At 40.3% G+C, this 27,993-nt stretch overlaps 1 protein-coding gene across 2 annotated transcripts; it reads left to right on the forward strand.

The window, feature by feature from the left end:
• The first annotated feature begins 22 nt into the window (after positions 1 to 22).
• Positions 23 to 27,982, forward strand: rapgef5b (Rap guanine nucleotide exchange factor (GEF) 5b). 2 transcript variants are annotated; one of them, XM_075465325.1, is made up of 18 exons: positions 23 to 466; positions 7,308 to 7,447; positions 8,128 to 8,228; positions 11,664 to 11,742; positions 11,973 to 12,117; positions 12,207 to 12,304; positions 21,115 to 21,145; positions 21,319 to 21,397; positions 22,043 to 22,192; positions 22,646 to 22,743; positions 23,098 to 23,220; positions 23,339 to 23,517; positions 23,723 to 23,813; positions 23,895 to 23,945; positions 24,191 to 24,278; positions 24,430 to 24,494; positions 24,603 to 24,657; positions 26,054 to 27,982. In XM_075465325.1, the coding sequence occupies exons 1-18, from the start codon at positions 287 to 289 to the stop codon at positions 26,170 to 26,172; spliced, it is 1,872 nt and encodes a 623-aa protein (XP_075321440.1). In that variant the 5' UTR covers positions 23 to 286; the 3' UTR covers positions 26,173 to 27,982. The 2 variants fall into 2 exon arrangements, with proteins under 2 accessions (XP_075321440.1, XP_075321442.1); XM_075465327.1 differs by having other exon boundaries at positions 7,308 to 7,378; positions 8,071 to 8,228.
• The last annotated feature ends 11 nt before the right edge of the window (positions 27,983 to 27,993 follow it).

Raw genomic sequence — 27,993 nt, forward strand, 5'->3', positions numbered from 1 at the left:
CTATCATTCAGTTTTAGTACAGCCAACCACAGAGACACTTGGAGTCCAGCTGATGAGGTCTTTTCAGCATCTACCTCTCTATTGCCGAGCTGAACAGGGTGAACAACAACTGGGATCTACTTGGGCTGCAGTGACAGAAAGCTCACTCACCTGGACTGCAGACACAAGAAAGCACAGGCTACACATAAACTCATTTTGGAGCCATTCACCTCCTATTGCGCAGCGCAATAGTTGTGTGATTCCTGGCGTTTTGCCTTCTGGAAAGCCAGCAGTTTGTTAGGTGACAATGTCGTGGGATTGTGGGCTCAGGTACATGTTCTCTGTGTCCCCTGCGCTGCAGCAAGGGAACAAGTGCATCATGCATGACAAGGAGGACCTGTCCAGACTGGAGATGGTCCAGAAACTGGCAAAGGATGGCTGTCGTTTCCTGCAAAACCACAGCAAAGGCCCGGAGAGGACAAGTGAGGTGAGATACACAAGGCTTACTTTTTACAATCATAACTAAACCCACACAAATGTATTGCTATAAAAAAAAGTCTTACCAGTGAAATAACTCACTTGTTTAATACATTTCATAGAACAGAAATCGTTGGCCTTATCGCCAACAACCATTTTTGTGCTGCGGCAGGGTTCATCAATCAAACTGAAGTTAATTTGTAATTAGTTTTTATTTGCCTCCATACAGTCCATATACATATAGTTTCTCTGACTGAGAAGTACTGTCATCAGTTAACTTGTGAAATAAGAGATCTCTTTAATGAGCTAGAAGTATAAATAGTGTTTAGACTACTGCAGAATAGATGCACATATAGAAAATTATATACAAGGTTTTATAACAGCCCTGTGATGTACTGGCGACCCGTCCACGGTGTACCCTGCCTCTCGTCCAGTGACAGCTGGGATAGGCTCTAGGCGACCCTGAATTGGATTAGGCGGGTAGAGAAAATGCATGGATGGATGGTTTTATAGCAACATTTCATTTCAAGTGAACCGCATAATTCATCTAATGGTCATGAAAATGAAAGAGCGTTCTCTCTCGATTCCAATTTTTTTTACGCCTCAGGACATAATAAAAAAAAATCAGCAAGATATTAGAATTGCTTGAAGTCAACCTCAGATGAACAACTACACCGATATGTTACATCATGACATCATTCATGTAACAAAAACTAAACCAAAAGGCAGAGGCAGTGTGTGGAATAACAGAGTACAACCTCACTTACATTTAAATTAAGATGATAAGAAGCAGCCATGTGCTGACGATAAAACACACTTGATTGATTGATCATCTGCAAGTGTGAGCTCCTCTGTAGAAACAGAGGTTTAATCAGCTCGCTGTTCTGGAGCATTCAGGTGTGTGTTGCAGTGCCAAGGAGGAAAGACATCAGCAGTGATTTTAGAGACGCAATTGTTGCTGCCCCATCAATCTGGGAGGGGTTATGACGCCATTTCTAAAGAATTTGGAGTCCATCGTTCTTCATTGAGGACGGTTATTTACAAGTTGAAAACATTCAAGACAGTGGTCGAAGTTTCCAGTAGCAGACTTCCCTGCAAGCTCTCCTCAAAGTCACATAAAGCGAGGCTTAGAGAAGTTAAAAAAAAAAAAACCAAGAGCCACTCTATGGGCCTCAGTTAGCATGTTCTCTAAAAGGAACATGGCAAAATAGTTTAGCTGTTCCAAAACTGCATCTGAACACAAGACTTCTGGAACAATGTCCTTGGAACAGATGAGACCAAAATGGAGATGTTTGATGATTAATACACAGCACCACGTTTGATTTAAATGAAACACAGCATATCAGCACAATAAGAGCAGTGGTGGAGTGGTGATGATTTAGGGCGTTTGTCTTGCAGCCACAGAACCTGGATAACTTGAAGTCATTGTGTCAGACATGATCTGCTCTGTATTCCAAATTATGCTAGAGTCAAATTCTGGGCTTGGCTGAAATTGAGCCATGCAACAGGACAATGATCCCAAATACAGTGATGTGTTGCAATGGCCCAACAAGATTGAAAAACTGTGGCGGGAACTTGAAAGAGGTTTGCTTCATAGAATGTCAACAAACCGCAATGAACTGAAGCAATATTGCAACGAAGAGTGGGCCAAAATTGCTCTAACGATGTATGAAATTATTACTGTACTATTACTTCAAGATGTTTCTGCTAAAGGTTGTTCCACAAGCTATTGAACTGTGGAGTGTACTTAGTTGTTCATACACTGCTTCTGCATGTTGGCTTAGTTGTTCTATAAAAGAAGAAAGCGTGCCGTATCATGTGTTGTTGTAGACCTGGTAAGAACCAGATGACTTTTCGTTTTGCCCTGAAAAACAAAACCTTTGAAAGAGCGTGTACTTTTTCTTTTTTTTTTTGGAATTGACTGGAAATTTACATCATGGACACATACGCAGGATCATAGAGAAATAGAACGACTTTTACTTGCAGTAAGGCAGCATCTTGTGGGTCAGTTTTTAGCGAGTGTTTATTATGTCAAACCACCATTACTTACATCTGTCACTGCTGAAAACGCAAGTGCACACACTGTTTGTTCTCTCTGGCCTGCACTTTTAAAAAAAATATTACATCATCGGGGAGTTAGCTGCCAACGAGCCACCTGATTGGCTAACCGTGTGGTGGGTTCAGCTTCTCCCTTCCTGCCAGCTGTAACTGCCTGCTGAACTATTAAACAATTGCAGGAAGAGTTGACGTAGGTGGCCAGACCACCATGCCAATACATTGTGTGCGCTCAGGGTGGGTTCTCGTGCGTCAGATAACTGACCTTTTCTCCATAAAAAGGCTAGATTAAGTGACAATCCGGCACCTGCACTAAGCCACCGCCAATATGCGTGCGATCAAATGTTAGGGCTATACATAATACCACATTCTGTTCTATGTGTATTATTTTAGTGGTATACACAGGTGTGCCAAGTGTCTCAATCGTGGAACAAAAGAAAAAATAGTACATCAGTGGCCCGTGTACTTTTGTATTTCCCGGTGATAATGGTCGGATAAGTTGACTCTGTTGTTAATACTTGATGTGATCTGGAAATATTAGTATTATGGGAGATTATCTTGCAGCATCTCACTATCGTAAAATGGTTTAAAACGATGCTACAGTGCACATATTGGATGTCATGTGACTCATATAAATATCTAGCCCAGACATCAAGGAGCTTACAAATCTGTTAAATCAGTTGCATATCTGTGGATGTGTGTGAAAGACTCTGGTGCAGGGGGGATCATGATGGTTACGCAATTTCTCTTAATCTAAAAATGGAGATTTCTTGATGGTTCAGATGCTATTTATTATTCACTCAACTGTATACTAGTCTGTTAGTTTAGGCTTTGGAAATAACTATTTTTGTGTTTAGTTTTATCAACTTTTGTATTCAAAGCTTTACAGGTGTCAGAAAGCCACAGCTGCACATGATAAGCTGCCATGTTTTCTATATTTTCTTTCATCTTACACAGCATTATTTTATCTTTTTATTTGGTTTGTCTTTTGCATCTTAATATAGTCTGACAAAACCAAAAAAGCAAAGCTAATGTGCTCATTTTTTACTCATGCATATAGTCCAGTTCACAGTGCGTTATGACAGATGATAACAATGGCTCCAAGGGAAAAAACACACAAAAATCCCCCACCACAATATTTGAGAAAGCACAAAATTGAAACGGAAATCTCAACATTTCAGAACATTTCAGAATGTTTCAGAAAACAACAACATCTCAGAAAACGGTAAAAAGAACACAAAATTAATTCAGGAAACATAAAAAAGAGAAACTTTTCAGACACAAAAGTGAAACATCAACAGTAAACCTCAGCATTAACCAAAGAACAGAACAGAAAACACAATAAAAAAACAAACCCGAATACACAACAACTCAGTGACACAATATCTGAGAAAAATGCACTTCAGAACACACTAAATTTCAGATAACCCAACAATATTTTAGAAAACAATCTAAAATAAAGTCCGACTGAAAAAAATAAACCATTTTTCCCACATGAAAGAACTCGACTGGTAGAGGGGGTACCCCATGTTTGGATGCTGAAACGTCTTGTTGCAACAGTGAACATGTGTTAATTTTGGTCATAGTCATTTGATGTACTCAATGTTTTGCACATTGAGTTGCCTGTGGTATGAAATGCGCTATATAAATAAAGATTGATTGATTGATTGATTGTTATCTTGCAAACACATATAAATTACTGAGTAAAATTTTAGATGGCCAATTGTTATAGTTTTCGCATTAAAAAATGTACTGAACTCGACCAGCTGCTATAGAAGTTCTCTGATTGGTTGATTAGGTATTGCTTAGATGTGCCAAGTCCATATACCTGATGAAAGTCAGACTTTATTGAGTGCAGGATCTTTTTTTCTTTGTTTATTTTTTCTATCTTCCTCAAAAGCACATGTCAGTTTATGGCAGAATATTTTTTGAAAGCTGTCGTGTTTTTTGAAATGGTGTTGTGCTCTCTTGCCATTCTGTACGATCCACAATGTTACTCGAGTGGAATTAGGACACATCTGCACTCTGTCACAACTGACACCTTCCAAGTCTTTTAAGTGTCTCATACCGTACGTGCCAGACCAACATGCAGACAGAAAGTGTTCGTCTAGCCAGGGGAATGCATCTTGAATCCCAAAAGAACCCTTAAGTCATGTTTGCATGTTTGGAGGACTTCTTCTTCGACATCGAGTCAAGATTACCTTAAGGCTAGGGAATGAACTATGTGCCCTGGGGCTCTATCTTACTACAACCATACAAGAGGCCTGGTTGTTTTTTTTGTATTAGGACACTGGTAATCACATATACCATTGCACTCTGAGCAGTAGCCTGGAGTGGCCGTGGCAGGATCAATAATTCATTGTGTGGACAGGAGGACATCTACGGCATACCCTGAAAAAATTAGGCTTTGTTGTCATGCTTTGTTCGACAAAAACTGTGAACTTTGATGACTTTGACAAAGCTAAAAGGCACACAGTCTACGTCATGTGTTGGACATGTGGATAAAGATAGAATTCCCCGTGTATTTTTTCCCAACAACCAGGAAGCTAATCAGCGCGGCCTTCCCTTTCTGGGAATTTTCTCTACTTCTTTATTTTCGTCATGTTTTCGAGTCTTGTGATAGGAAGATACCGTCCCTGCACCCCCTTCGCAGTCTTTGATGTATGAGAACAAATTTTTTTTGTGCGTAAGCATGTGTCTGCGACGTATGTGTCGAAGATTAGCAGACGCAAAATTCACAAGATGTGCTTTAAGCTTTTTAATCACAGAGGGGTCTCCCCAGCCAGGCTAGGGTCTCCCTGCAAATATTGAACTTTGTAGTCAGTTCTGTGGGGTTGAAAATATCCCCGCAGTATAAAGACATGCCGCTTTGACTGTAACATTAATAAATGATGCGTGGTTAGCGTTGAATACAATTGTATTAAACCCATGCAAGTGTTTGCATGTTGAGTAAATGCCTCATATGCTACACGTCCTTAGTGTGTCCGTTTCTTCACTGGTGTGTGCTAATGTGACAGCGTGTCATGCTTAACTGAGTAACCCTGTATGCTTCGTTGCAAAAGGCAATTAGGACAGTAAACTGCAACCACTTCCAGCCTGTCTGTCCGGGCTAATTGCATGATCAGAGGCTTGTGTTGCATTGACTGATGGTTGAGGACTGGAGGAGGGGCTAACGAGGCAACCGAAGCAGGATGAGTGTGCATATAGCAAACCCCTCATTAAGACCAATAAATCTGATTTAGACTCTCCATTTTCGAGCCGCTATCAGATATCATTATGCTTCAGGAACTGCAACAATCCCCTTTGTTTAAATATAGACTTTTTAAACAGGCTGTCAAGAGGGAGGTTTGAGTGGAAAAAGAAAAACTTTTGTTAGCCTATAGTTTATGGGGAGACGGTACATGTGACGAGGAAAAATTTCAAACAACACATATGATATGATATGATATATGACAAAATTTTACATTTGCAATTATTTTCTGTTTCTCAAGTTTTCAGAAATGTACCGTCAACAATAAGCTTGCGTAATATATGGTTAATTTATGTTTAAAACAATATTGTGCAAAATATTGGTATCGCAAAGACTTGATTTGAAATGGGGCAAGCACAGGTGTATTAATGACAGCTGTATTCCAAACAGAGAAAGTCTTGCACCTGTGCATAGGCTATTCTACAACTAACGTGCATGCACAGAATGCAACCCTCATTATTACAACTGAGATCAGTACCATATATTGAAGTATTGTTTATGTCACAAGTCATATTATTATTACAATATTCAACAATGATTTTGCATGTTTTTCTAGTGCAGCCCATGTATTTTTGTTATGGAATGTTAACAAGGTATTTATTTCCTAACCTTTTCCAGGTAGTCTATTTACAACCCCTCACCAGGTTTTTCACTTTATAAAGCAAAGCATGTGGCTTTGTATGGTAAACCAAAGAAAAGTGAACAGCTGATTGTGTACTTCCCAAATATTGTCCCTCAAAATCATTCCAAACACAACAACAAAAAGAAACACGGTAGATACGAGCAGGGAAACAGAGAAACACACCAATGAATCCTTCTGCTGGGTCATAAGACATGGTTTTCTTTGGAATATCCTGCTGAGTTTGTCTTTAATGTTAAACCAAATTCTGTTGCATATATGAAAATGAAGAAGTCCAAGTTCTGTGTTGCGAGATGAAAAAGTCCATACACAAGTTAAAATGTATAAAAATGGTAGAAAATAAGTGCTTTACGAAATGACTGAAAATTAAGTTTAAAGTGAGAACTGTATTGGTCAGGGTTCAAGCTGTTTCTCCACTGGTGTGACCCAGGTGCACTGTGTTTTGCTGCGGCTTTGATTGGTAAGATGGTGATTTGGTGACATGGCGACAAAAGACGGAGGGATGCAACATGGGGAATGAATCTATCATTTATAGCACCACAAGGAGCTACCATGCAATTTGAATTCTAAGCTGAACTCTAAACCATTAAACCATTGTCAGTATGCACAGTGTAACTACATGACAGCTTGAAATAGACTGCCTCTAGACACCACACATAATTTAATTGGCTCTGCGCATGAATCAGTAATTTAAATATGTGACTCATTTATGTTAATCCCTGAATGGGCTCCTACGATAAGAACTAAATAATGATATATGGAAATTCTCTTTCATTTACAGTGCTGCTTTTGACAGAGTATTATGATGGAAATCAGAGGTGATTGGTGTGAGTGGGAGTGGAATACAAGGGAATCTCCTTGGTGATGACACACTCTCTCCTTCCCTCCCTCCTTTTCTCTATCCAGCCTCAGAGTGACGAGGCAGTCCGCTTGTGTCTGAGAGAGAGGGGCCACGATGTCCTCGTTCTCCAGAGAGTGTCGTCAGAGCAGCCAGCCCTCACTGCATCGGCGAGGGGAGGAGGGAGAGTAGAGGCAAGGAGCAGGAGGTAAACCTCTCCACTCCCCTCCCTTTCTATATCCTTCCCTCCCTCTCTCAGTTTCTCTCCCTCAGCACTCCTTCTCTCATCATTCTGCTTCTCTGTCTCTGCGGATCACACATTCATTCAGGCATGCTTACATCACAGCTCCCAACACATAAATGACTACATTAAATACATACAAGTGAGCAGCATGAGACTGTGAGGCAGAGCCCTGCTGGCATCCTTCCCATTCAAGTGATTCGAAAGGTTTGCCGGACGTGAACATACCGGGAGAGTTTGCTTGAAGGATAGGCAGCAGTGGACCACGGGCTGTAGCAGCTGTAGGTGGATGGATAGACGTATAAAGGTGTCATGCAGTAACAACCACAGCCGGCGTGAAGGCACAGAAACTCTGTGAGGATGGGATCTCGCCCACAGCCCCTGAACCTGCAGCGGGAGGAGGGCAGGCTCCAGCTGCATGCTGCCTTAGTGGAGCAGGAGGAGGACGAGGAAGACGAGGAAGGCTCAGAGGAGAGTAGCATAGACAGCACCAGCCGGGCAGAGCCGGTGACGATGCCCACTTTTGATGTCCCCTACTTTCGCTACATAGATGATGAGGGGACAGAGGGAGAGGAGGAGTGGAGCAGCAGCCGATCTCTGTCTTCTATTGAGGAGGACTCGTCTGCTGACTCTGTTGTGTCTGACAGGTACGTGGTGGTGTCAGGGACCCCTGAGAAGATCCTGGAGCACTTGCTAAACGACCTGACACTGGACGACGACCGAGGGACAACGCAGGGCAAAGAGTCAGGTCAGCTTTCTTCTTTGATGTTAAAAAACATGTTTTTCATCTTCTTTGGTCTATGCTTTGTCAGCATGGAAAAAAGCTTTTCTGTGTATTCTGAAGACCAACATTTGGTGCTATAAAGTGCTATACTTTATGGCTCTTGTGTAGTGTTAAAGTGGTAAGCTTGTGTAGTCATGTAGTTTTTTTGTTTGTTTTGTTTTTGTCAAAAAATAGATGAAAAGGGAAAGAGTGACAAAGCTGTCTTCACTTTCTGTTTTACTTAATCCCTTCTCCACCTCTTTCCCTCATTAATGAGGTGGGACAGCAGCCCCCTGTGGGCATTATCACTGGGTTAATCATGTGTTAGGATTGCTGGAGTTTCAGCCGCAATCTTTGATGGAGATAAACGTTGCTCATATCTTTTGAGTGCGGCTGGAACAGACTGCGTGACACGCACTCCAGCCTCACAGCAACGACAAATCAACACATTTCCTCTCATCCCAGCAGGTACATGATAGCGTGGCACTGTTGCCAAGGCAGAGGAAACCCTCTGTTGCCGAAGCTGGAGATATAGCTCGATGAGAGAGGACAACTGAGAGCAGCAGCGTAGTCAGACAAGAAGAAGGCAGAAACAGGGAAGGAAAGATGCAGATTTCCCCCAAGAGATGGAGGTTTTCACAGCTGACTCCTCGTCAGGGTGGCGGCAGGCTAATCAGATATCAGAGATCATTATTTAGTCTGTAGAAGAACTGAACGGAGCAGATCTAAATGTCCTCTCAGGAGTGCAAGGTTGTGCATTTCTGCATGCACCAGAGATGAATATTTCTTATTAAACTGCATATCTTACTTGCTATATATCATTATGTAAAGGCAATGAATATAAAGTTATGGCTGATGTTCACTGGGCTCAAGAGGGCAGTGTGCTGCAGATGAATTATTCAATATCAGTGGATCGTCCATAAAACATCCACAGGGAGCCATAAAGCAGAGCATGATGCTGAGTGATATCCAAGGGTCAAAGAGCCTGAGACCTCAGGAGTCCTAAACAGCAACTGATCGTTGACGTTTAGTAGCCTCCTAGTCTAGTAGACTCCTGCTGACATTGGTTGTGTGAGTACAGAAGTTGAGTGTGCTCCAATGCAACTGCTCAGCATGTCCCTGGAGGTTCGGCTCAGCAGAAGCACAATAACATGATATTTTGAGGGATTTCTTTACATCAAAAAAGATGTTGCTGGTTTTGTTCTGTCTCTCAAGGATGATTAACAAAAACTGTGCAGCAACATGACATCATTTTTGCGGCAGATTGTTGTATGTTGGGAAGATAGCTTAACCTCATTATGGCAGAAGTACTCAGCGTACAACATTAAGAATACAGAGGAGCCTTCAGTTCTCCTCCAAGAGATAAACATCTTCTGAAAGCACCATGAGGAGGAAAAGCGAGGAAAAGCAAAGGCTACCCACTGCTTTGTGGATGTTTGATTCGTTAACATTTCCTTTCACATTCACAAATTTACAATGGTGCAGTCTCTTCTGTGCCCAATCTCAAGTGCAGCTATTGATTGTTATTGCCAGCTCTGAAAAACATGTAATGGGCCATTTATGATCTTAATGAGAGGATGTTCCAGCTAACAAACAGGGTGACACATTAACATGCTTATTTCAAAGGACTTATCGATCAATACAAAAAGAGATAGACAGGTTGAATGACAGATTGATTGACCTCACAGTACAGTGACAAGTTGAGTGAATCAATGATGCAATTTCTCTGAAAAGGAAGCAGATTCTGTTTAGGTTTCTGTGCATGAAATCAAAACCATGGGAGACAGAGCACTAACAGCAGTCTACAACACGTGTTTGATGCTTCAAATAAAGCTTCCAGGACAAAGGGCTATCCACAGAATGTGAAAGGTGGAGTCACAAATCAGCCCGACAAATCAGTCTTTGGGACTCTACTGCTCCATCTTGCATGACAACCACCTCCCTATTGCCGTGTAACAAATAAAATCTCGAGAATACAACTTTAAATGGTAAAATTAAGCATTTATTCTTTTTTCCAACTTCAGAAACCTTGCAAAATGCACAGCCTTGGGAGTAGTAAAGCTTTTACTAATGAGAAAGTGTTCCAGTTACTGTAAGATGGCTCGGAGGAAATAAAAAAATACACAGCAGTGTGCTTGAGTAGTACACAGTGAATGTGTGTGTGTGAAAGTGCAATGGTACAGTATGTGGGTGGGTTAGTGACTTCTTCTGTTGTTTTTAGGCTTACTGATGTCTCTATGAATGTTGCATGTGAGTGACCACTCATAAGCAGTGAGTGATGTATCCACAGCTGCTCTGAACGGATTAACATAATGATGTCAGGGAGTCCTGTGGACCAGAACGTGCACAAAAGCTTTGGGAAGCCAGTGTGAAATTAAAGGGAACAATTTGCAATTCAAGGGTTGAGAGGATGTTGGTTTTAATAGGATTCGTAAAGCTTTCGGTCCGGCATTATGTCCAGGAGTTTGTGCTCTTCTTTTATTTTACACTCTCTTTTTTTCTGTTATTTCATGACAATTTCTGATTTTCAGAACTATTTCAGATAAATAACTGTTCAAATTTGAATCATTTTAATCGTAAAAAATCTTTTGAAGTCAACCCTTAGCATGAACTCAAAGTGCAGAGCGTCACTCCATTTCATGTTAGGGGAGCTAGTGGTGGTCTTGGTTGGCCCGCTTTTATTCATCACATTTACAGAAACACTTTTCTACGTGTAACCTCGGAAATTGATAATAATAGGAGATACTTCGACAACAAATTCTACCCCGAAACACATCGCAATGGCGGCTAAGTTTTATCTGATTGCTTCTCAGTAAGCAAGATAGTGACAATGAAAGCATAGACTTCTTCTGAGGTCAGAGAGTGTCAACTAACACATTAACATCACTGGCTTATCTCCACTGATGCAGCCTGCAGTGGCCAATGTGTTAGACAGCAGATAATGCAGCTAAAGGCTCGTTTGAACTTGTTTGATCAAAATGGATCTGAAGGCTTTTTTTCTTTTTTTTTTTAGATCTTCCAAGAACAGAAATGTGCCATGGAGAGGTCTCTCACATTGTGTTTGCCTCTAAGAGGTCTCTGCTTAGCGCTTCCTAAGTTATATTTGACAGTAAAAAAATGAGCTCTCCTTGTATTATTAAGGTGGAACAGGAAAAACCGAGGCCATTGAATTAAAAGAAAAGCCCCGCTGTATGTGCAGCTCAGCAGACATTAATCATGCAGTTGTCGAGGTCAGTAGCATTCCTGCCCTTCAGCATCCCGCAGAATTAATTAGGCAGCGTTTGTGCAGATTTAAGCTTGTTTTTTGCTTTTTTTCTTCAGGGTTTATTTTTTGAGCGAGAACTGTTTTTGAAGTTATATTTCCCATACCTGTACCATTTTTGTTTCTATCCATTATCAGTAATGTTTGTCTCTTTGCAGATACGCTTCTGGATGACTTTCTGCTAACCTACCCAGTATTCATGTCTACCAGTGATTTATGTCAAGCTCTGCTGGGGCAATATCCTTTCCATTGGAATATTACATAGATTCACTATAAAAGCCCAGTTTGGGGAATTTTACAGCCAAAAATGTGATGCTTCATAGAAAAACACTAGTGCTTCTTCAACATGGAGCTGCTCTACTTTATCCAAATACTCCTGCCACTTATCCTTAAATCAACACATTCATTGCTGCTGGACTATATATTGCATTTGATGTGAGCAAATCTAATCCTTAACCAAACTCCACCTATTGCACCAAACGACACAGAGGAAAAGAGGACCGGAAAGAAGCCCTGGAGAGGAAACAAAAACTCCTGCACCTGGTGTCGCAGTGGATGTCTCTTTGTAAAGATTTCCTGATAGAGGACGAGCATGTCAAACTCTTCATGAAGGTAGGACAAACTGTACAGCTTGTGCGGAAAAGGGTGGGAACTGGGTGTAAAGTGAAATGGGTGAAATTAAAAGTGACATGTCCTTCCAGTCTTTGTATCGTTACGTGCTGGATGATCTGTGTGAGCACCCAGCCCTGGAGAAGGATGTGGGGAAGCTGCAGAAACTCTACCAACTGCATCGCAGACAGTGAGTGACCATATGATGAACTGTTGATGTAAATACAGATACAGTAATTCAATATGTGCTGTACTTTGAAAATCTATAAAAAGGAAGATCTGATCATGTCTGGTTGTGTACAATATCCATTAAGAATGATGACTGTTGGAGCTCTGAAGGGAGCCTCCGAGTACAAAGAAAGACTTCTTCTCTGCAAACTTCTTTTTTTAGCCTCTTATCAATGAGCCCATTCAGAAATTGAAAAGTAATTGCAGTGCTCTGGGGTGTTATGTTCAGAAATATGAAGGTCATCAAGCTTTTTTATCTTGAATCTCCTAAAACTAGGAAAAGGAAATGCAGAATGCAGAAATTTTGAGACTTAATCACAAGCTCTTGGGATTTTTTGGAGTCACTTACTTTGTGAGAAATAAGAATCACATGAATAAAAACAACAAAAAGCATGGACTGATATGTTTTGCTTTACTTTGTTGTCAGTGAATGGTGCAAAAAAAAAACCCTGACTGATAAACAGCACTTACGCTTCAGAATCACTGAGGAAAAAAGTCATTTCACAATGTAACCCATAATCTACATAGAAACAGTATCCTCACCTGCCTGTCTTTACACGTTGGTGTACAGATTTTTGATACGGTACAAAGTCACCACTGTCTTAGGATGAGTTCTCAGTAACAACTGACGGTCTTAAAACATAGAACGGACAGGTTTTGTATCAGAGTGTATATACATACATATATTCTTTCATTTTCTAAAGAAGTGGGACAGAGGATTAGTGTCAGGAATGCATCAGAAAGATGTCTGTTAGGATGAAGTGAAAAGAGGTTGCCTCAGGCAGCAGAAGACAGAGGATGATAAGGAGGAAGAGGGAAAAAAAAAATCACTAAAGTCAAGGGGTCTGGTTGAATAGTCTTTTTTGTGTCGGAAGGCTCCTCTGAATGGTATAATCCAGAATTATCTGGACTGCAAAGAGACATTTGATGTCCCATACGATGTAGCCTCTGTGTGACAGTGTTCCAAGATTGCATCATAAAAGGTATCTAAACTTTTGTAGAGTTCTTTTTAAACAGCTTTGGTTTCAGTGCTGCAGACTCAAACCACACCTCATTATGAGTGCGATTGGATTCTCAGAGCAGAGCGGTTTTCTTTTTTTAAGTCATTAAGAATATCTCCTACCGTCTCTCCTTAACCCTGTGACAGTTTCCAACAAGGTCAAGGAAATGAGCTTAAGAAAAGATGATAGGAGGCAATTTTTGTAACCATTTGACCATACTGAGAATCTCTCCATGGGATAAATGTCAGCAGAAGATGTGGATGATATTTGGAAATCGTTCCTTTTGGTAGAAACAGCAGCTTGGAGGGTTAATTAGCCGCTCTGATCATGACGGCACAAGAATAGGCCATGAGCACCAGAACCATAGAGGAGCAGGTTGACCACAACAGAAATAATATTTTAGCTCTGCAAAGATGCCCCTGAGACAGTGCAGCACATATAGTAGTAGCAAGGACTGTACATAGAGAGGCATAACCAAGTAGCTGTGCTATTGTACAAGAACATCTGTGCCTGCTACATCCTGCAGGGACTAAAGCTCGTGGTTGATATAAACACAAGCCCTCTGAGAGGGGGGGTGAGGTGTTGTGCCACAGTGTGATGCTCATTTACAAAATACACGGACTCTTGGGGTCGTAAGAAGTTCTGTGTTCTACTGGCATTCACAGCAAGCTACACAGTACAAACACCAAATGGAAACGTAAGTTAAGCATATACAAACTTAAAAGATATGCAGTCATGCATCTGCATATGTGCCCGTACAGGACACGCGTACTACATGCTCATATGCAAAAAAAAAAAGCCCAAAGAAACACACTGGTATATTGTAAAAATATGTAACAGTTAAAGAAAAATAAACACGTGATATTTATCTATATTTACATTCATTCTCAGCAACATAGCTATCTCTGAAACACATGAATTCTTCAGACAAGCAGGAGTATTTTTATACTTTAACATTTTTATTTTATTTTTATTTGAAGTTTTAGTTTAGCCTTTTCTTTGCAACTTTTTTAAAAAAAGGCCAACATGTTCTTTTTTTAAATGTTACAGATCAAATAATTTTGAGTCACACTGCCACATCCATGTAGTCTTTTCCATCCATAACCCTCCAAAGGGAGCTTCTCCCGTGGGGATGCTCCAGCCCACTACTCTTTAGAAACCAGTGCGGATAACACAATGTAGCTCGACTCTGCTGCTTCTATTTGACTCTGCCTTGTCCGTGTTTATATCCAGGAAGGGAAATCCACAACACCCACTCCATTACAGCAGTGGACTGTGCATGTGGGTGTTACCAACTGACACACTCTTGTATTTACGAGCATTTCACAATCTGTCCCACCCAGGAGGAGGACAAGGTTGACTGCTCTGTGAAAATCTGCTGCCAAGTGAAAAGGTGTCACTTTTAATAGACAGAGGCCTCCCATCAGCCTCCATCTGGTCTTTGTGCAAAAAGAGGCTCAAGTCATATGATTGTGAGATCTCCCAGTAAGAACATTAGTCTCTTTGTTTACTTATCGTCATGTGGTATTTCTTGTGCAACTCTTTTTTTGAGGAGGAAAAGCGTGAGTTAGGTGGCTCACTTTGTTTTGAAATGACAGAAGGAATCAGGTTTTTCACTAACGGAGGGATGCTGCTGGCTTCTGAGAGGGGATCCCCTAGGGCAGGCTTTGTGCCAACATGCCTATTGTGATGCAGAGCCCAGTAAAAGCTGAGGGTGGATAATGGACACGAGGCCATCCATCATTGCTAGCCAGGACTAACTGATGAAAACGGGGTGATTAAATGCAGGGATACATTGGAACGTCTAAAATCTACTAAGCGCTCTAATCTCTCCTTGACACTGAGCTTCAGTAATGGACTGAACACAGCAGAGGAGTTTAGTATATAACATATATGTACCTTTACACTGATAAATAGACTCAGAGACCAGCCCTATTTCAGTGTGAAAGTACATGCAAATGGCAGAAGACCATGTTCTGTTCCCGTCATATTTAACTCTTAGGCAATAACAACTTCAGTAAAGTTCATATAGCTGTTTCCTCCTTTCCACTGGGGGCTGAAGTATAGGGTCATCGCCTAACTCTCACACGTGACATTGCACTTCACAGAACCATTATGGCCCTCTTTAGAGAGTCCCTAAATCCAATTTCTTTTTTTCTTTTTAAATGTCCCAATATTGAAAGGAATTCCCCCCCCCCCCTCTCCACTGGGGCAAAAGCAGCTTTGCATCAGAGGGAGGGAGGATCGCTTTCAAACGGGGAGAAACAGACTTAAAATGTATAATTACAAATTCCTATTTAGCAAACAGTATGACTCCCAAATGGACATTTCCTCTTCCTCAGGAAAAAAAAAAACAAATCTTCCAGTGAAAAAGAACATCTTCCTCTTAGGAACGTCATAATGTTTTATAAAGCTTTATCTTGTATTTTAGGTTTTCTTTGAATTTAGTCGTCAGACTAGGTTTATGTTTTATGTTATGCTTTCTTTTCAGTTCTAATATGTTAGCAATATTCTGAGGATTCACCGTAACTCCCTCCATCCGTACGTCTAGATTGCACAGAACAAATGTGGCCAACAGTGCCCAGGGCCAGTTCTTTGATACACTGTGGCTCACTCTGTCCATGTATCTATCAAGAGTTGACATTTTGAGAAAAGTCTTAAATGCTTCAATGATTCTCCAATCGATGGGTTTGTCTGACATTAACGCAAGAAGTAATTTGTTGATATTGGGAAACTTCTTGGTCAGATTCTTGAACAAACTTAATTTCACATCGTGTACGATATCCAGACGAAATTCACAAGGCCAGATGTCAAGGACAAACTCAGCCTGCTTGCCTAACGTTTCTGTCTTGGATCCTAATGTAGCTTGTTTTTCTCATGATGCCATTTATTTTAGTAAGGTTTGTGTTAGGGTAGTGTTGTTGAGGCTCAATGGTTTTCCTCAGTAATGAACAGCAGTGGAGTTTATAGTATATGATAAATATACTCCTTTCACAGTGTAACACAATCATAATTGTGTATTTAAAGTGTGACACTGGTAGAGGTTTTTGGGAAGGATGGTTTGCTTTCCCTATTGGTGAACCCAAGCTTTATTAGGAGCTCTCAATTTAAAGATCACACAGCATCCTCCAGTACTGTGTTGCCTCTATCTCCGGTATCAGTATCTCACTTTGCACTTGGCACTGCATATTGTTTTTATGCTTCTAAATTTCTACTAGAGGAGGAATGGATTTGTGTGCACAGATATTTAAGAGTCTTACTAGGTTATGTGGTCAAATGTTAGCCATAATTTCAATTTGGGGGTTAATACAGTATTATTGAATTGAATTGAATAGTCTAGTGGTTATTCAATCAATCCGAGAAAAAACACAAATAGGTAAATAAAATAAGTGAAAGTCTATAGAGTTTAAATGAGTACTCCTGCCCTCGAGATGTATGATATATTGCAAAGTAAATGTCTATGATTTGTCTTGAGAATTACAAATAAATATATATGTATGTATGTATATGTAATATCTGAAATAAATGGAGTTTTCTGTAAGTCAGTCTCATGTACCTAACTTTAGAAATAAAGGTCGATACTGATAAAGAGGAAAGTCAAGACTTTACAGCTAGTGAGGTTTGGATAATTTGGACTATAATATAACAAAAAAATACGAGATGCATAAAAACACCATTGTTTTCTGATAACCCTCTAGAGATTTTTTCATTTTGCTACAGACAGAATGCACACGCTTTTTCTGAGTAACTTTTTCAATAATCAAGATCATTGATGATATTCTCGTTGAAATTTTAGTCATTTCTTTACAATCAATACTCTGTTTAATTAGGTTTGAATTGTATTTAACCTTTTCGGCAAAGATCATAAAGATAGCAATGATCCTAAAAGAGAACATTGTGGTACCCCACACTGTATCATAGCTCTCACAGACTGTTGCAATGCCCTGGCCAGGGGATAAATGGAGCACAACACAAAAGTCACTGCCCCTCTCTCCCCACTCACAAGGAAGACTGATGCTGCATCAGTTTGTGCAGGACCTCGTGAGACGTTTTATAAAAGAAAAGACACGGATCTTACCCAACTCCTTGAATATAAAACTGAGAACCCTGTTTAAAGAGAAACAGGCTTCTCACCCCTAACGCTATGTGGGCTGCTCTCTTCTGTAAAATGTTACATGTTCATGTAACAAACACATTCTCCGCGCAATCACGCCTCACCTCGGCATGATCTTGTTGGGAGCCCACAAGGAGGTGGAGTCAAACAGCAGCAATTACAAGAGCCAATTAGAATTTTACACCATCAGTCTCTAGTCATCGACCGATACCTGAAAAACACATCCAGAACAGTGCTCACGCACACCGCAACATGGCAAGACCAACCAAGTAACACACAATATGATTCTGGGGCATGACGCCATACATTTTATACCGAAATATTGCTTTCTGCATACACAATCAGGAAGCAAGGCAATGTAGGCAATGACGTTTTTCTGGCCACCCTTCCGTAAAGCCTAGCTCTGTGGACTGTACAGCTCATAGTGATCCTATGGACGGGTACCAGAATCTCCTCTGTGGAGTTTTCCAGCCCATTTGGGGTTACCTTTGATCTCCTTGTTGCCTCTCTGATTAATGCCCTCCATGCCCAGTCAGTGATCTTTGGTGGATGGCTCTGTCGAGGCAGGTTTGTTATGATGCCATATTCTGATAATGGTGTTTTATGGCATATTTTCTGGATAACTTTTTCGGAGTGTCTATTTGCACCCCTGGTACAAATAGCCTTGGCCACACAGCTGAGCTATTCACACCCCGTGACGTAACACCAAAATAAAAGCTGCTGGCTTGCACAAAAAAACATGGCAGACATCCGTTTTTTCGTCATCAGAAAGTGAAGAATACTGCTAGGTTTCGCACTAATATCTGTTCCAATTAAAAACTAGATGGAAACATTGTGTTTTATTTTCATAATCGATGTTCAGTGAACACATTACAACCGTCAGTTTGTTAGTTTTTAGAAATTTTGCGATCATGACGTTCAGCCATATTAACTATAAAGTTACCTGCACACCACAGATATGTTATAGGATCAACTAGCGTGGTGGTAAGTGATTTGGGTAAAGATGCAGGAGTCCTGGGTTCGATTCTTGCCCGATGCGTTTTGGAAGTGATAGTGCGCATACCAACGTCTCTGCAGAGAAGGCGCGCAATTTGAAAAACAATTCAGTTCTCAAACGGAAGTTTTGATTGCAACAATTAGCTAGTGCACCAGGGTGTAAATAGCACACTTTGCTTTAAATAGCATACATTATTCTGAATGTCTATTAACACCCCTGGTACAATAGCCTTACACTATTCACACCACTGATCTATAAAGAAGGTTCTTTATAGATCTGTGATTCTTCACACCCCGTGAATTATCACCAAAAACACCTTGCTCGTGAGCACAAAGGCCATTGCGGACATTCGTTTTTTCTTCATCAGAAAGCGAAGAATTCTGATGGCACTAATATCTTTTTAAATTGAAATATAGATGTCTTTCTTAACTCTTAGCTGAGGACATCTCTGGCCTAATGGATAGCGACGTAATCCTCCATACGGGAGACAGTGGTTCAACTAGCTATCATTTCATGCTAAACCACCTCTCCCATTTTTCGTTATGATTATTAGCTATATAACCAAAGCAACCATGAAACAAAACTTTAGCTGCCATTTCAGTTTATTTTAGCATAATCATCCTTGGGTTCAATTTGAATGCGAGTAGTAGATCGAGATTGACAGGGATGTGGGTTTTAAGGGAGGACACGGATGCGGAAATTCAAGAAGGCAAACAAGATTTATTTTTACAAAAAAAAACAAAGTAGCAACACAAAGCGCGGCTGAGCCGGTTTCAAAAATCTAACTGTCAAAAAACAAACAAAAACACTTGGCATGACATAATATATACTTAACTTTGACGTGGCGTGAAGGTGTACATCTATGATGCAAAAGGTGCAAGGATCTCACAAAACTGAAAGCAAACAGGGAACTTAAATACTGTGGGGAACTGATGAGTGCAGCTGATGAAAATGAGTGCAGGTGACGTGAATGAAACTAATGACCTGAGTGAGGGGGAAAAACAATGACAAAACTGAAAAGCAAAGCCTGGACATAATATGAACATCAAAACGTAACCTAAAACAAAACTCAAGACATGAGTCCATGGCATGACAGAGATATCTTATGCCCTGTTGCTTGAAGCATATACCTTTGACCTCCGGCATTGGTATCCCTTTATTGATCACCTCACGTTTGGATAGAAAGTCCATGTTTTGAGAAATGTTTCCATTTTCGCGATCAAGATCAAATATGTGTAGAGGAAGAGAGGTATTTTAGGAGATATTTAATCTGTTGTGTGCAACACAGGCTTTTGACATTTTTTTTATAACAATGTTGACATCAGGCCTAGATATAATGGTATTACGTATAGAATCATGGGATAAAGAAATATAAAAACAACAATAAGATGCATGTAAATTTATTTATTTATGTTGTTATTTATAGTAAACATTGCTGTTTATTTATCAACATTATTTATGTTTATGTTCATATTTACGCAGCCTTTTTGAGGATGTGCTCAAATGTAACTTCAGAGCTCAGATTTAACTTGATTTAACCCATAACCCCGATGTGGCAAAGGCAACTTGACATCAGTGGGGAAAAGGATTGCTTTCAAATTGGAGAAGCCTCTTAACAGATTCAAATTTCTGATTTCAAATTGCTTGTTTTGGCATTTGGCTCCCGAAAGAAATTGTCCTCTTCCTCAGGAAGAAGGCAATTCTTCCGGGAAAAAAAGTACATCTTCTTACAGCACAGCCTTATTGTTTTGGTTTGTTCTTGTTCTTGTTTTTGTTTTCCTTTCCATTATTCTGGATTATGTTTCTCTTTTCGGTCTTAATAAGGTTAAAAGCTTACTCGAACTTCCATGTAATGTATATTACACCAAAGAGCAGCAGCACATGCACCCATAACTGCCCAGTGCCAATTCGTTGATATGCCATGACATACTCTGTCCCTGTATCTTTCCAGTGGTGACATGTTGAGAAAAGTCTTGAAGTATTCGGTGATTACCCTATCCACAGGTTTGTCTGACATTAACATGAGAAGTAAATAGTCGACAGAGCCCACCATCTTGATCAGATTCTTGAATAATATTGAATATAATATTCTGATTAAATTCAACATCAAAGTTCTGGACTTGTGCCCAAATTTGACTGAACAGCTTATCTATTACCTTGACATCTTATCTTATTAATCTTAATACACAATTTGCATTAAACTAGATGAATTACGAAGCCTTGAATGAAACGTGTTTTGAATGTAAATTAAAGTTGTTTTCATCTTTTTATTCTACTGAACGAAATTTGGGCGGGCAGAATATGTTGAATATGAATCATAATTGGTCAGTTCCTCTATTAGGAGAGCACTGATGACCTTCAAGATTTGTCCAAATAAGTTGGAAAAAAATGACTGGGCATTGGCAAAAATGCAACATTGCAAAAAATGGGCATCTTTATTCTGAAGCGATGCACAAGTGTTCAGTTCTTCTCTACATTGTTGGCAGTGGTCTTTTAGTCGAGCTTCGCTGCTCTCTACAATTTTGAATCTTACTTAAAACTGACTGCGATGAGCGCTTCACAGGAAACAGTCGAGTAATCAGATGCACCCCGTGTGCAGGCTTAATGTCATTAACAGATCAGTGACTCTTTTTATGTGTTTTTTTCTTTTTCTTTTGCAGCACAGTGGAGGATTATTCACCCAACAGAAAGGTAAGAGAAATAGACATGCTCACTCTTTTCAACATTTAGACGTCATTTAGGTGTCAAAGCCACTGTACTCACACTTCCTGCTAAAGTCATTGTTCTGTGGTCCAAACTGAAATCCTTCATGTTCTCAGGCAGAATGAATGTGTGTCATTATCCGCTCACTTCCCTTCTTTTAGAGCAAAGTTCTTTTCCACCAGTTGAGCTTGAGAGAGAACGGGCTGAACTCCAGTAGGACACAGAGGGAGACCAAGGAAGGTAAAGTCATAAAATGCGGCCTTTTTTCTCACACTCCTCCCATCATACATTGTTTCCCGTGTGAAGGAGACATTTAGTCTAAACTGTAAAACAATGGAGGTTCTGGGAATTACAGAGATATTTGGAATTCCAGATTCCGGATTTAGTTTGTGAACTATGAACTCATTTTTGCCACGCTGGAATCAGTTTACGATTCTGTTAAATGTACGGTTCAAAGTTTAACAAGTGGCGCAGCAGAGACTGAATCTTGCCTTTTAGAGTTTGAAAACATTTTTAGAAAATATAAGGACCGCTTATCCAAGTATAATCAGGGTATGAAGAATGTATGTTTCATCTTACAAGTTCACGACGAAAGCTCAAATGTATAGTCCATCAAAAAGTTCAACAACTTTCAATATCACACTCCACTTGTAGCCCAAGAGAAACCACAAAAGAATAAGCAATTGTGTGTTTCAGCATAAAAAAACAGCGTGAACTCTACCTTCCATTACAAACAGTTTGATTAGCGGTCGACATCACAGCACTCTTGAGGCCTGCAGAAGCCGCTGGGTTGCTAGATGGGTTGGGTTGTGGTGAATTGTACTAAATGCTGGCGGTGCATTTTATAGTACAGCTTATTGAAACAATATTTTTCCACTTCCCCAGTGCTGTGTCACATTTATGTCAGCATGGACTCTTACCTAAGTATGAGGGTCCATTCTGAGGTAGTGGTCCAGGAGCTGTTGCAGGCAGTGGCGGAAAGAATGGACGTCCCTCCCGGGGAGCTGGTTCTCGTGGCCATCACTTATCCTGGAGGTAAACATCATTCTAACGGACAGTACCAGCAATCACCATTTAGCCAAAGTCGTTGTTCGTTTCTTAAGATGTTATGGAATATGTAGAAACACATGCATGACAACATTGTTTTCCATGTTGATACTTTCATACAGTGCAGGTCTTATGGTGTTGCTGAAAGTAAATACTGTATTTCCAATGAAAAACTCATCACATTGTTTTTCTCATAATACATTAAAATGCATTTATTCCTGCATTTATACTTGGTTATTGAGTTAATGTGGGAATCAGTTCAAAGGGAGAACCGTTCAGTAATATAAAGCCAGTATCTGTTATCAGAGTCTGTCATCTGCTCTTTTTTTCAGAGCAGCCTGGCAGAGAGTCTTATCTCTAATCAGCGGTAGCTGCTCATATGCTACCTGACAGAATCTTTAATGTTATTCTGCTATTTGTGATATGTTTTCCTCCCTGCAGGAAGACTCCTTCTACAGCCTCAGGACAGAGTTTTCTCCAATTCTTTACGGTCTGTGGGAAGGCTGCACATATGCAGGAAGGACCTCGGCGAAGTCCTGGTAGGAACGTCACTGTAATGTGTTTCATGAACAGATTACTGAACAGGGTTACCTGCCACAGGCTTAAAAGTCACATGTCCCAGAAAGTAACGCTCAGAAAGTCCACAAAGGCCAATGATGTCTTTCACAATTTTAATCAACTTATTCTAGATCCACACCTACGTTTTGGTGCTTCCTTTGCTTCTGCTCCTACTCATTGAATCGAATTTGACTTTGTAGTTTTTGCCAAAAACAGACAAACATAAACAGCAATTTGCCAGGGCAGTTGTTTTTTGTTTAAGTCTGTCTTTAAGATATAATATTGAAATAGAAGCTGAATGTATGGAGAGCACTGACACCGTTTTCCCTTTTCAGAACCCGTTCACAAACAACTCAGAGCTGCAACAGAGGACGGCTCGCTTGCTGAGTTTGAACACATGGGATGTTGCTGTTGCACTCACAGACTTTGACTGGACAATTTTTCAGTCAATGCACGAGGTATGCCTCACGACTTAAATACTTGCATCCAGACGTCTTTCTGTGCGGCCACCCCCCCCCCCCCCCAGGATACGAGGCTGCTCTGCTCATCTCCTGAGTATATATTATTCTTTTACAGCAAGAACTGGTCTACTTCACCTTCAACCGCCATGCCTGCAATAAGCACACGATGGCTTTAGAGCTGCTGCTGCAGCGCTGCAATGAAGTTCAGCTGTGGGTGATGACTGAGGTGCTACTGTGCCCAACACTCTGCAAAAGGGTCCAGCTCATCAAGAAGTTCATCAAGATTGCTGCCCAGTCAGTAGCTTTATTCACATCCCATTGTGAAGGGAAATGTATAGATTGTAATCATACTGTGTAAGCACTGGCCTCTCACACGGCTGTAGTGTTAGAGGGGTAGATTTGCATGAGAATGCTGCTCCCTCTAGTGGCACAATAGTAAAATGCATCTTCTTTCATGCTGCTGAGTACCCCTGGAAGTAACTCTATTGATCTTTTACAGCTGTAAAGCACAGAGGAACCTCAACTGTTTCTTTGCCATCATTATGGGCTTGAATGCTGCAGCCATTAGCCGCCTGAGTCAGACATGGGAGGTTGGTTTCTTTCTTTTTTTCCTACTTTCATGTCTGCAGCTGAACTACTTGAAAATAAAATTCATGTTAATATCCCTGCAGAAAATTCCTGGAAAATTCCGAAAGCTGTTTTCAGAGCTGGAGACAGTCACAGTAAGTATACTCAGTGACGAGCGTTGACATCAACGGACAATGTAACAAGGAATACAGACTGTACGTATGTGTGGCTAAAACAATCAGATGCCTTTCATTGCTAAAAGCTTGTCAAAACATCAGGGGCTTTACATGATTATTAGAGTCTAATCCTGCCATAAGTCAGCTCTAACAAAGCCTGCATGCACAGGCACACACAGCCACCCCCCCAGAGGATTACACTCATTTTCAAAACGTCTTCACAGGATCCCACGCTGAACCACAAGGCCTACAGGGACTCCTTCAAGAAGATGAAGGCTCCAAAGATTCCCTTTCTTCCTCTGCTTCTGAAAGGTGTGCTCCACATACTCCATTCAGTACACAAACTAATCCAACCCTCTCGCTGGAGAGAGGCTTCTGCGAGGCAAACTTCTTATCTCAAAACAAACAGATGTTTTACCTCAAATGCCTGTTGTTGAATACAAAGTAAATGTTTGTGTTTTAGATATCACTTTCATTCACGAAGGCAACAAGACGTTTCACGATAACCTGGTCAATTTTGAAAAGCTGGTAAGGTTGTGCGTTTTTTTCTTGCACTGTATATGTTACAGCACAGAAAACATACACAATACACAAGTGCAGAATTTGAAATGTTTAATGAATGTCCTTTATTTCCAGCACATGATAGCGGACATGGCGCGGCTCATCCGTCAGTGTCAGAAAGATCACATGGGTCAGTGTTAAGGTCATTCGTGACTTCTGCTATGATGGGAAATAACCAGTGCTTTATGAAAAGTTTTTTGTTATGCTTCTGTTACTGCTATGCCTTGTGATTGTGAAACCAACTGGGAGTCATCTGAGAGGAAAATAGAGCATTTATGTGTCCTCTTTATTTGCAATCTGTGCCATTGGTTTTGCGCCCTTTGCATGGAGACACGAGGAGTTCCTATTCCAGGGTAAAATTCAATCAATCAATTCATCCTTATTTTAAAACCCCTTTTTCAAGCAAAATGCTTTCGAAAAGAATGAAAGGACCGAAGCAAGACATACATTTTTTTCTAAAAAAAGATTAAAAGAATGACAGATACTTAACAGTAAAATATCAAACTCCAGTATATTCTTGTTCAACATGTCTCCTGGTACTAAAGATATCAGCAAACCCACAAACAGCCAATACCTCAATGAACCACCTGAAAATGACACGAAAGCCTGCCTGTTGGAGAGACATTTCAAATTTCAGTGTTCCATTTTACCAGCGGGGCCATTTTAAGTTCCATGACCATGAAATGTGTGCACCTCTAACAGCTGAGCAAAAAGCAGTCTGTGCACATCATGCACATTTAGCTCCAAACTGTGTGTGTTTGATCAATATATCAAGGCATTATACACATGTGCTGTGTGGTTTAATAAGATTCTTGGGTACTGACATGGGTTTAAAGTTGCTTTATTACACAATTTTTCTGCATAATATATCCGAATGAATAATAAAAAATAGATAATTTGACACCAACATGGTTAAATGTAATGACATTTGCTGCTAAAAGTTGGATTTCATTTGCTCTGCTATATATATATATATATATATATATATATATATATTTAAACTTTCCTATGCAGAAAGAAATTGGATAATATGATCTTAGCAATTGATTCTTAAAAAATCTTGAGTAAAATAGATAAGAAAAGGATGAAAACTTTCTGGTTTTGAAAAGATTTTTTGGGGCATTTGATCATGGATTTTGTAGCCTGCGGTGCGCTCCTGAATGTATCGTGTCTTATTCTGTGGCTGTGGGCATGTACCTCACAACTGTGAGAACAGATTGCCAATCCCTGGAGGTGGTTTATAAATGGAGAGTACAGATTTACATGTGGCTCTCTTTCTCAGATGAGCACAGACGGGCTCCACATATAATCAGTTACACAGGAGCAAAAGTGAATAACGCAATTACAGATACTACTGTGTGCAGGCTTGTCTTTTCATCAAACCAACTAGTCATGTATGAGCAAATGCTCCAGGATTTTTCATCATGCCTCACTTGAACCCATACTGAGATTTTACAAAAGTGAACAAGAGTTATTGTGGGTACGGTTGTCACACTGGAACTAAAATACTTGTATTTTTCTTCTAGGAAATGGAATCACCCAGAAGAGCAGCTCGGAGGTGCGAGCCCACATCGACTACCTTCATGTCATCGACAATCAGCAGACTCTGTTTGAACTGTCACACAGGCTGGAGCCCCGGGCGTAGTGAAAAGCTCCTTCTATTCTTCCCTCTCTGTCAGCCACTCTGCGGAATTGCGAACAATCTATCACTGTATCATCAGGTATCACTCAGGACTCAGTCGGCAATCACAGGAACACCGCATGATCCCGGCTGAAGAAAGGAGGGGAGCCTTTCAATCAGGAGACTATCACCACAGACATAAACAAGCAGTAAATGACACATCTTACAATGAGTGGAAAAATGTTTGCATGTATGCACAACAGCGACTGATCCATAGAAACTGAAAGAAGGCTCAGCTATCACCATAAAACGGCGGCGCTGCAGTGCCAGCAGTTTAACTGCAGCAACAGCAGAAGCCCCGAGCCACAGACGTTTATCAAATACATCTCCATCTGTGAGGCCAGAGATGCTGTTGTTCCTTTCCTGTCCAACAGATGGCAGAAGCTCTCAAGTGTAGAGCTGGTCTAACAATGGCCCATTGCAATTGAACAGCTCCACTTTGTGGAAAATGAACAGCCTGCAAAAAACTGTTTGCAGGTGAAATGCTAACGAGCAACAGGAAGAATCAAGGACGTCCTCTTAGCAGCTTCTTTGGGAGCTTTCAGCACATCACAGTTATTTAGATCATATGATGCGGACCGGTTCATCATACATCTTTTGCTATTTTCAGACAGTGTTAAAAAGTCTGGGCGCGGAAGTTTTTGTCAGATAAGAATAAGTCTGGTAACAACTCCTTCGCACACAAGTCTGTGTCCAAGAGTTTTGACACAACCCACACATTCTGTATCCTGATATAAAACAAACTTGTTATCCCTGGAATAAAGCAGTCAACAAGCAGACGTCTTGCTCAATCAAGATGAAGGAAACAGTAACAACGATTAAATATTTTACATTTTTAAATCTTATTTTACGTGAATTTCTTCCATTGCAGTATTTTTTTACTTACCAGTGCAGCACAATAGATGATTTACATAAGACTGATTGTTTTAGTGCAGGAAAACTAGAGAATATACAATATACTGTGTCTTATTGGTGTGTGAGCTGGCATGTTAGAGCCAAATCCCATGTTACGAAATGCTAATCTCTCATCATTTTAAAAGCATCGAGTTGAGCTGTGGACAATCAGTTAAAGGAAGCAGCTGCATTGTAATGTTCCATCTCCGTGTTGATTAAAACAATTCGGAGATCGACTTCAGCTTTTGGTGTGCGAGACTGAAAGAGGAAAACATTAGAATCTAAAAGGACTCTGTTGATCTCTCATCTTGACCAATGTATTGTAAAGGAAACGCAGGTTTTGATGCGGTAGGTTAAAGAGACCTTGTGAATAACGAGCAATAGCAAAATCAAACGCTGCAGCACCTTCTGGACAAAAATGAGAAGAAAAAAAAAAAAAGACCATTTGTTAATTTTTAAGTGTGTAGTAACACTTTATAGTGTATAGCCAAGTGAAGACTCTCCTTTGCCACTTAAATCAGATCGGTTCAATAAGACATTGTGAAGCATTTTATGCTGAATTCTGGAGAGTTTGATTTGTATATTTTGAATTTGTAGTCCTCCGTTGGCATGAAAAGAACGTGCTTTAGCAGCGTTTCCTTTCAAAAATCAGCTTCATCATCAACAATGTACAGTTGATTCTATTTATACCGTGTAAATATGTGTTGAAATTCTGGATATGGATATTTATTTCAGAATTATTTATTTGTTATAGACAACCCTTATGTTACTACTGTTCAACAGTTTCAGGACGCACTGTTTCGGCTGGTCTGTATGACATGTGGAACCATAGACTGACCACCACTTCCATCTGTGCATGCAATAAAATATTTTTCATCGACATGAACCGTC

This window comes from Odontesthes bonariensis, chromosome 5, assembly GCF_027942865.1.
Source record: "Odontesthes bonariensis isolate fOdoBon6 chromosome 5, fOdoBon6.hap1, whole genome shotgun sequence".
Classification (NCBI taxonomy): Eukaryota; Metazoa; Chordata; class Actinopteri; order Atheriniformes; family Atherinopsidae; genus Odontesthes; species Odontesthes bonariensis.

Excerpts from the sequence above, each read along its gene's own strand:
- rapgef5b (XM_075465325.1), top strand. The coding sequence starts at position 287 with ATGTCGTGGGATTGTGGGCTCAGGTACATGTTCTCTGTGTCCCCTGCG. Across the intron at positions 7,448-8,127 it reads GTAGAGGCAAGGAGCAGGAG|GTACGTGGTGGTGTCAGGGA; the intron begins GTAAACCTCTCC and ends TGTGTCTGACAG. Across the intron at positions 23,814-23,894 it reads GCCTGAGTCAGACATGGGAG|AAAATTCCTGGAAAATTCCG; the intron begins GTTGGTTTCTTT and ends ATATCCCTGCAG.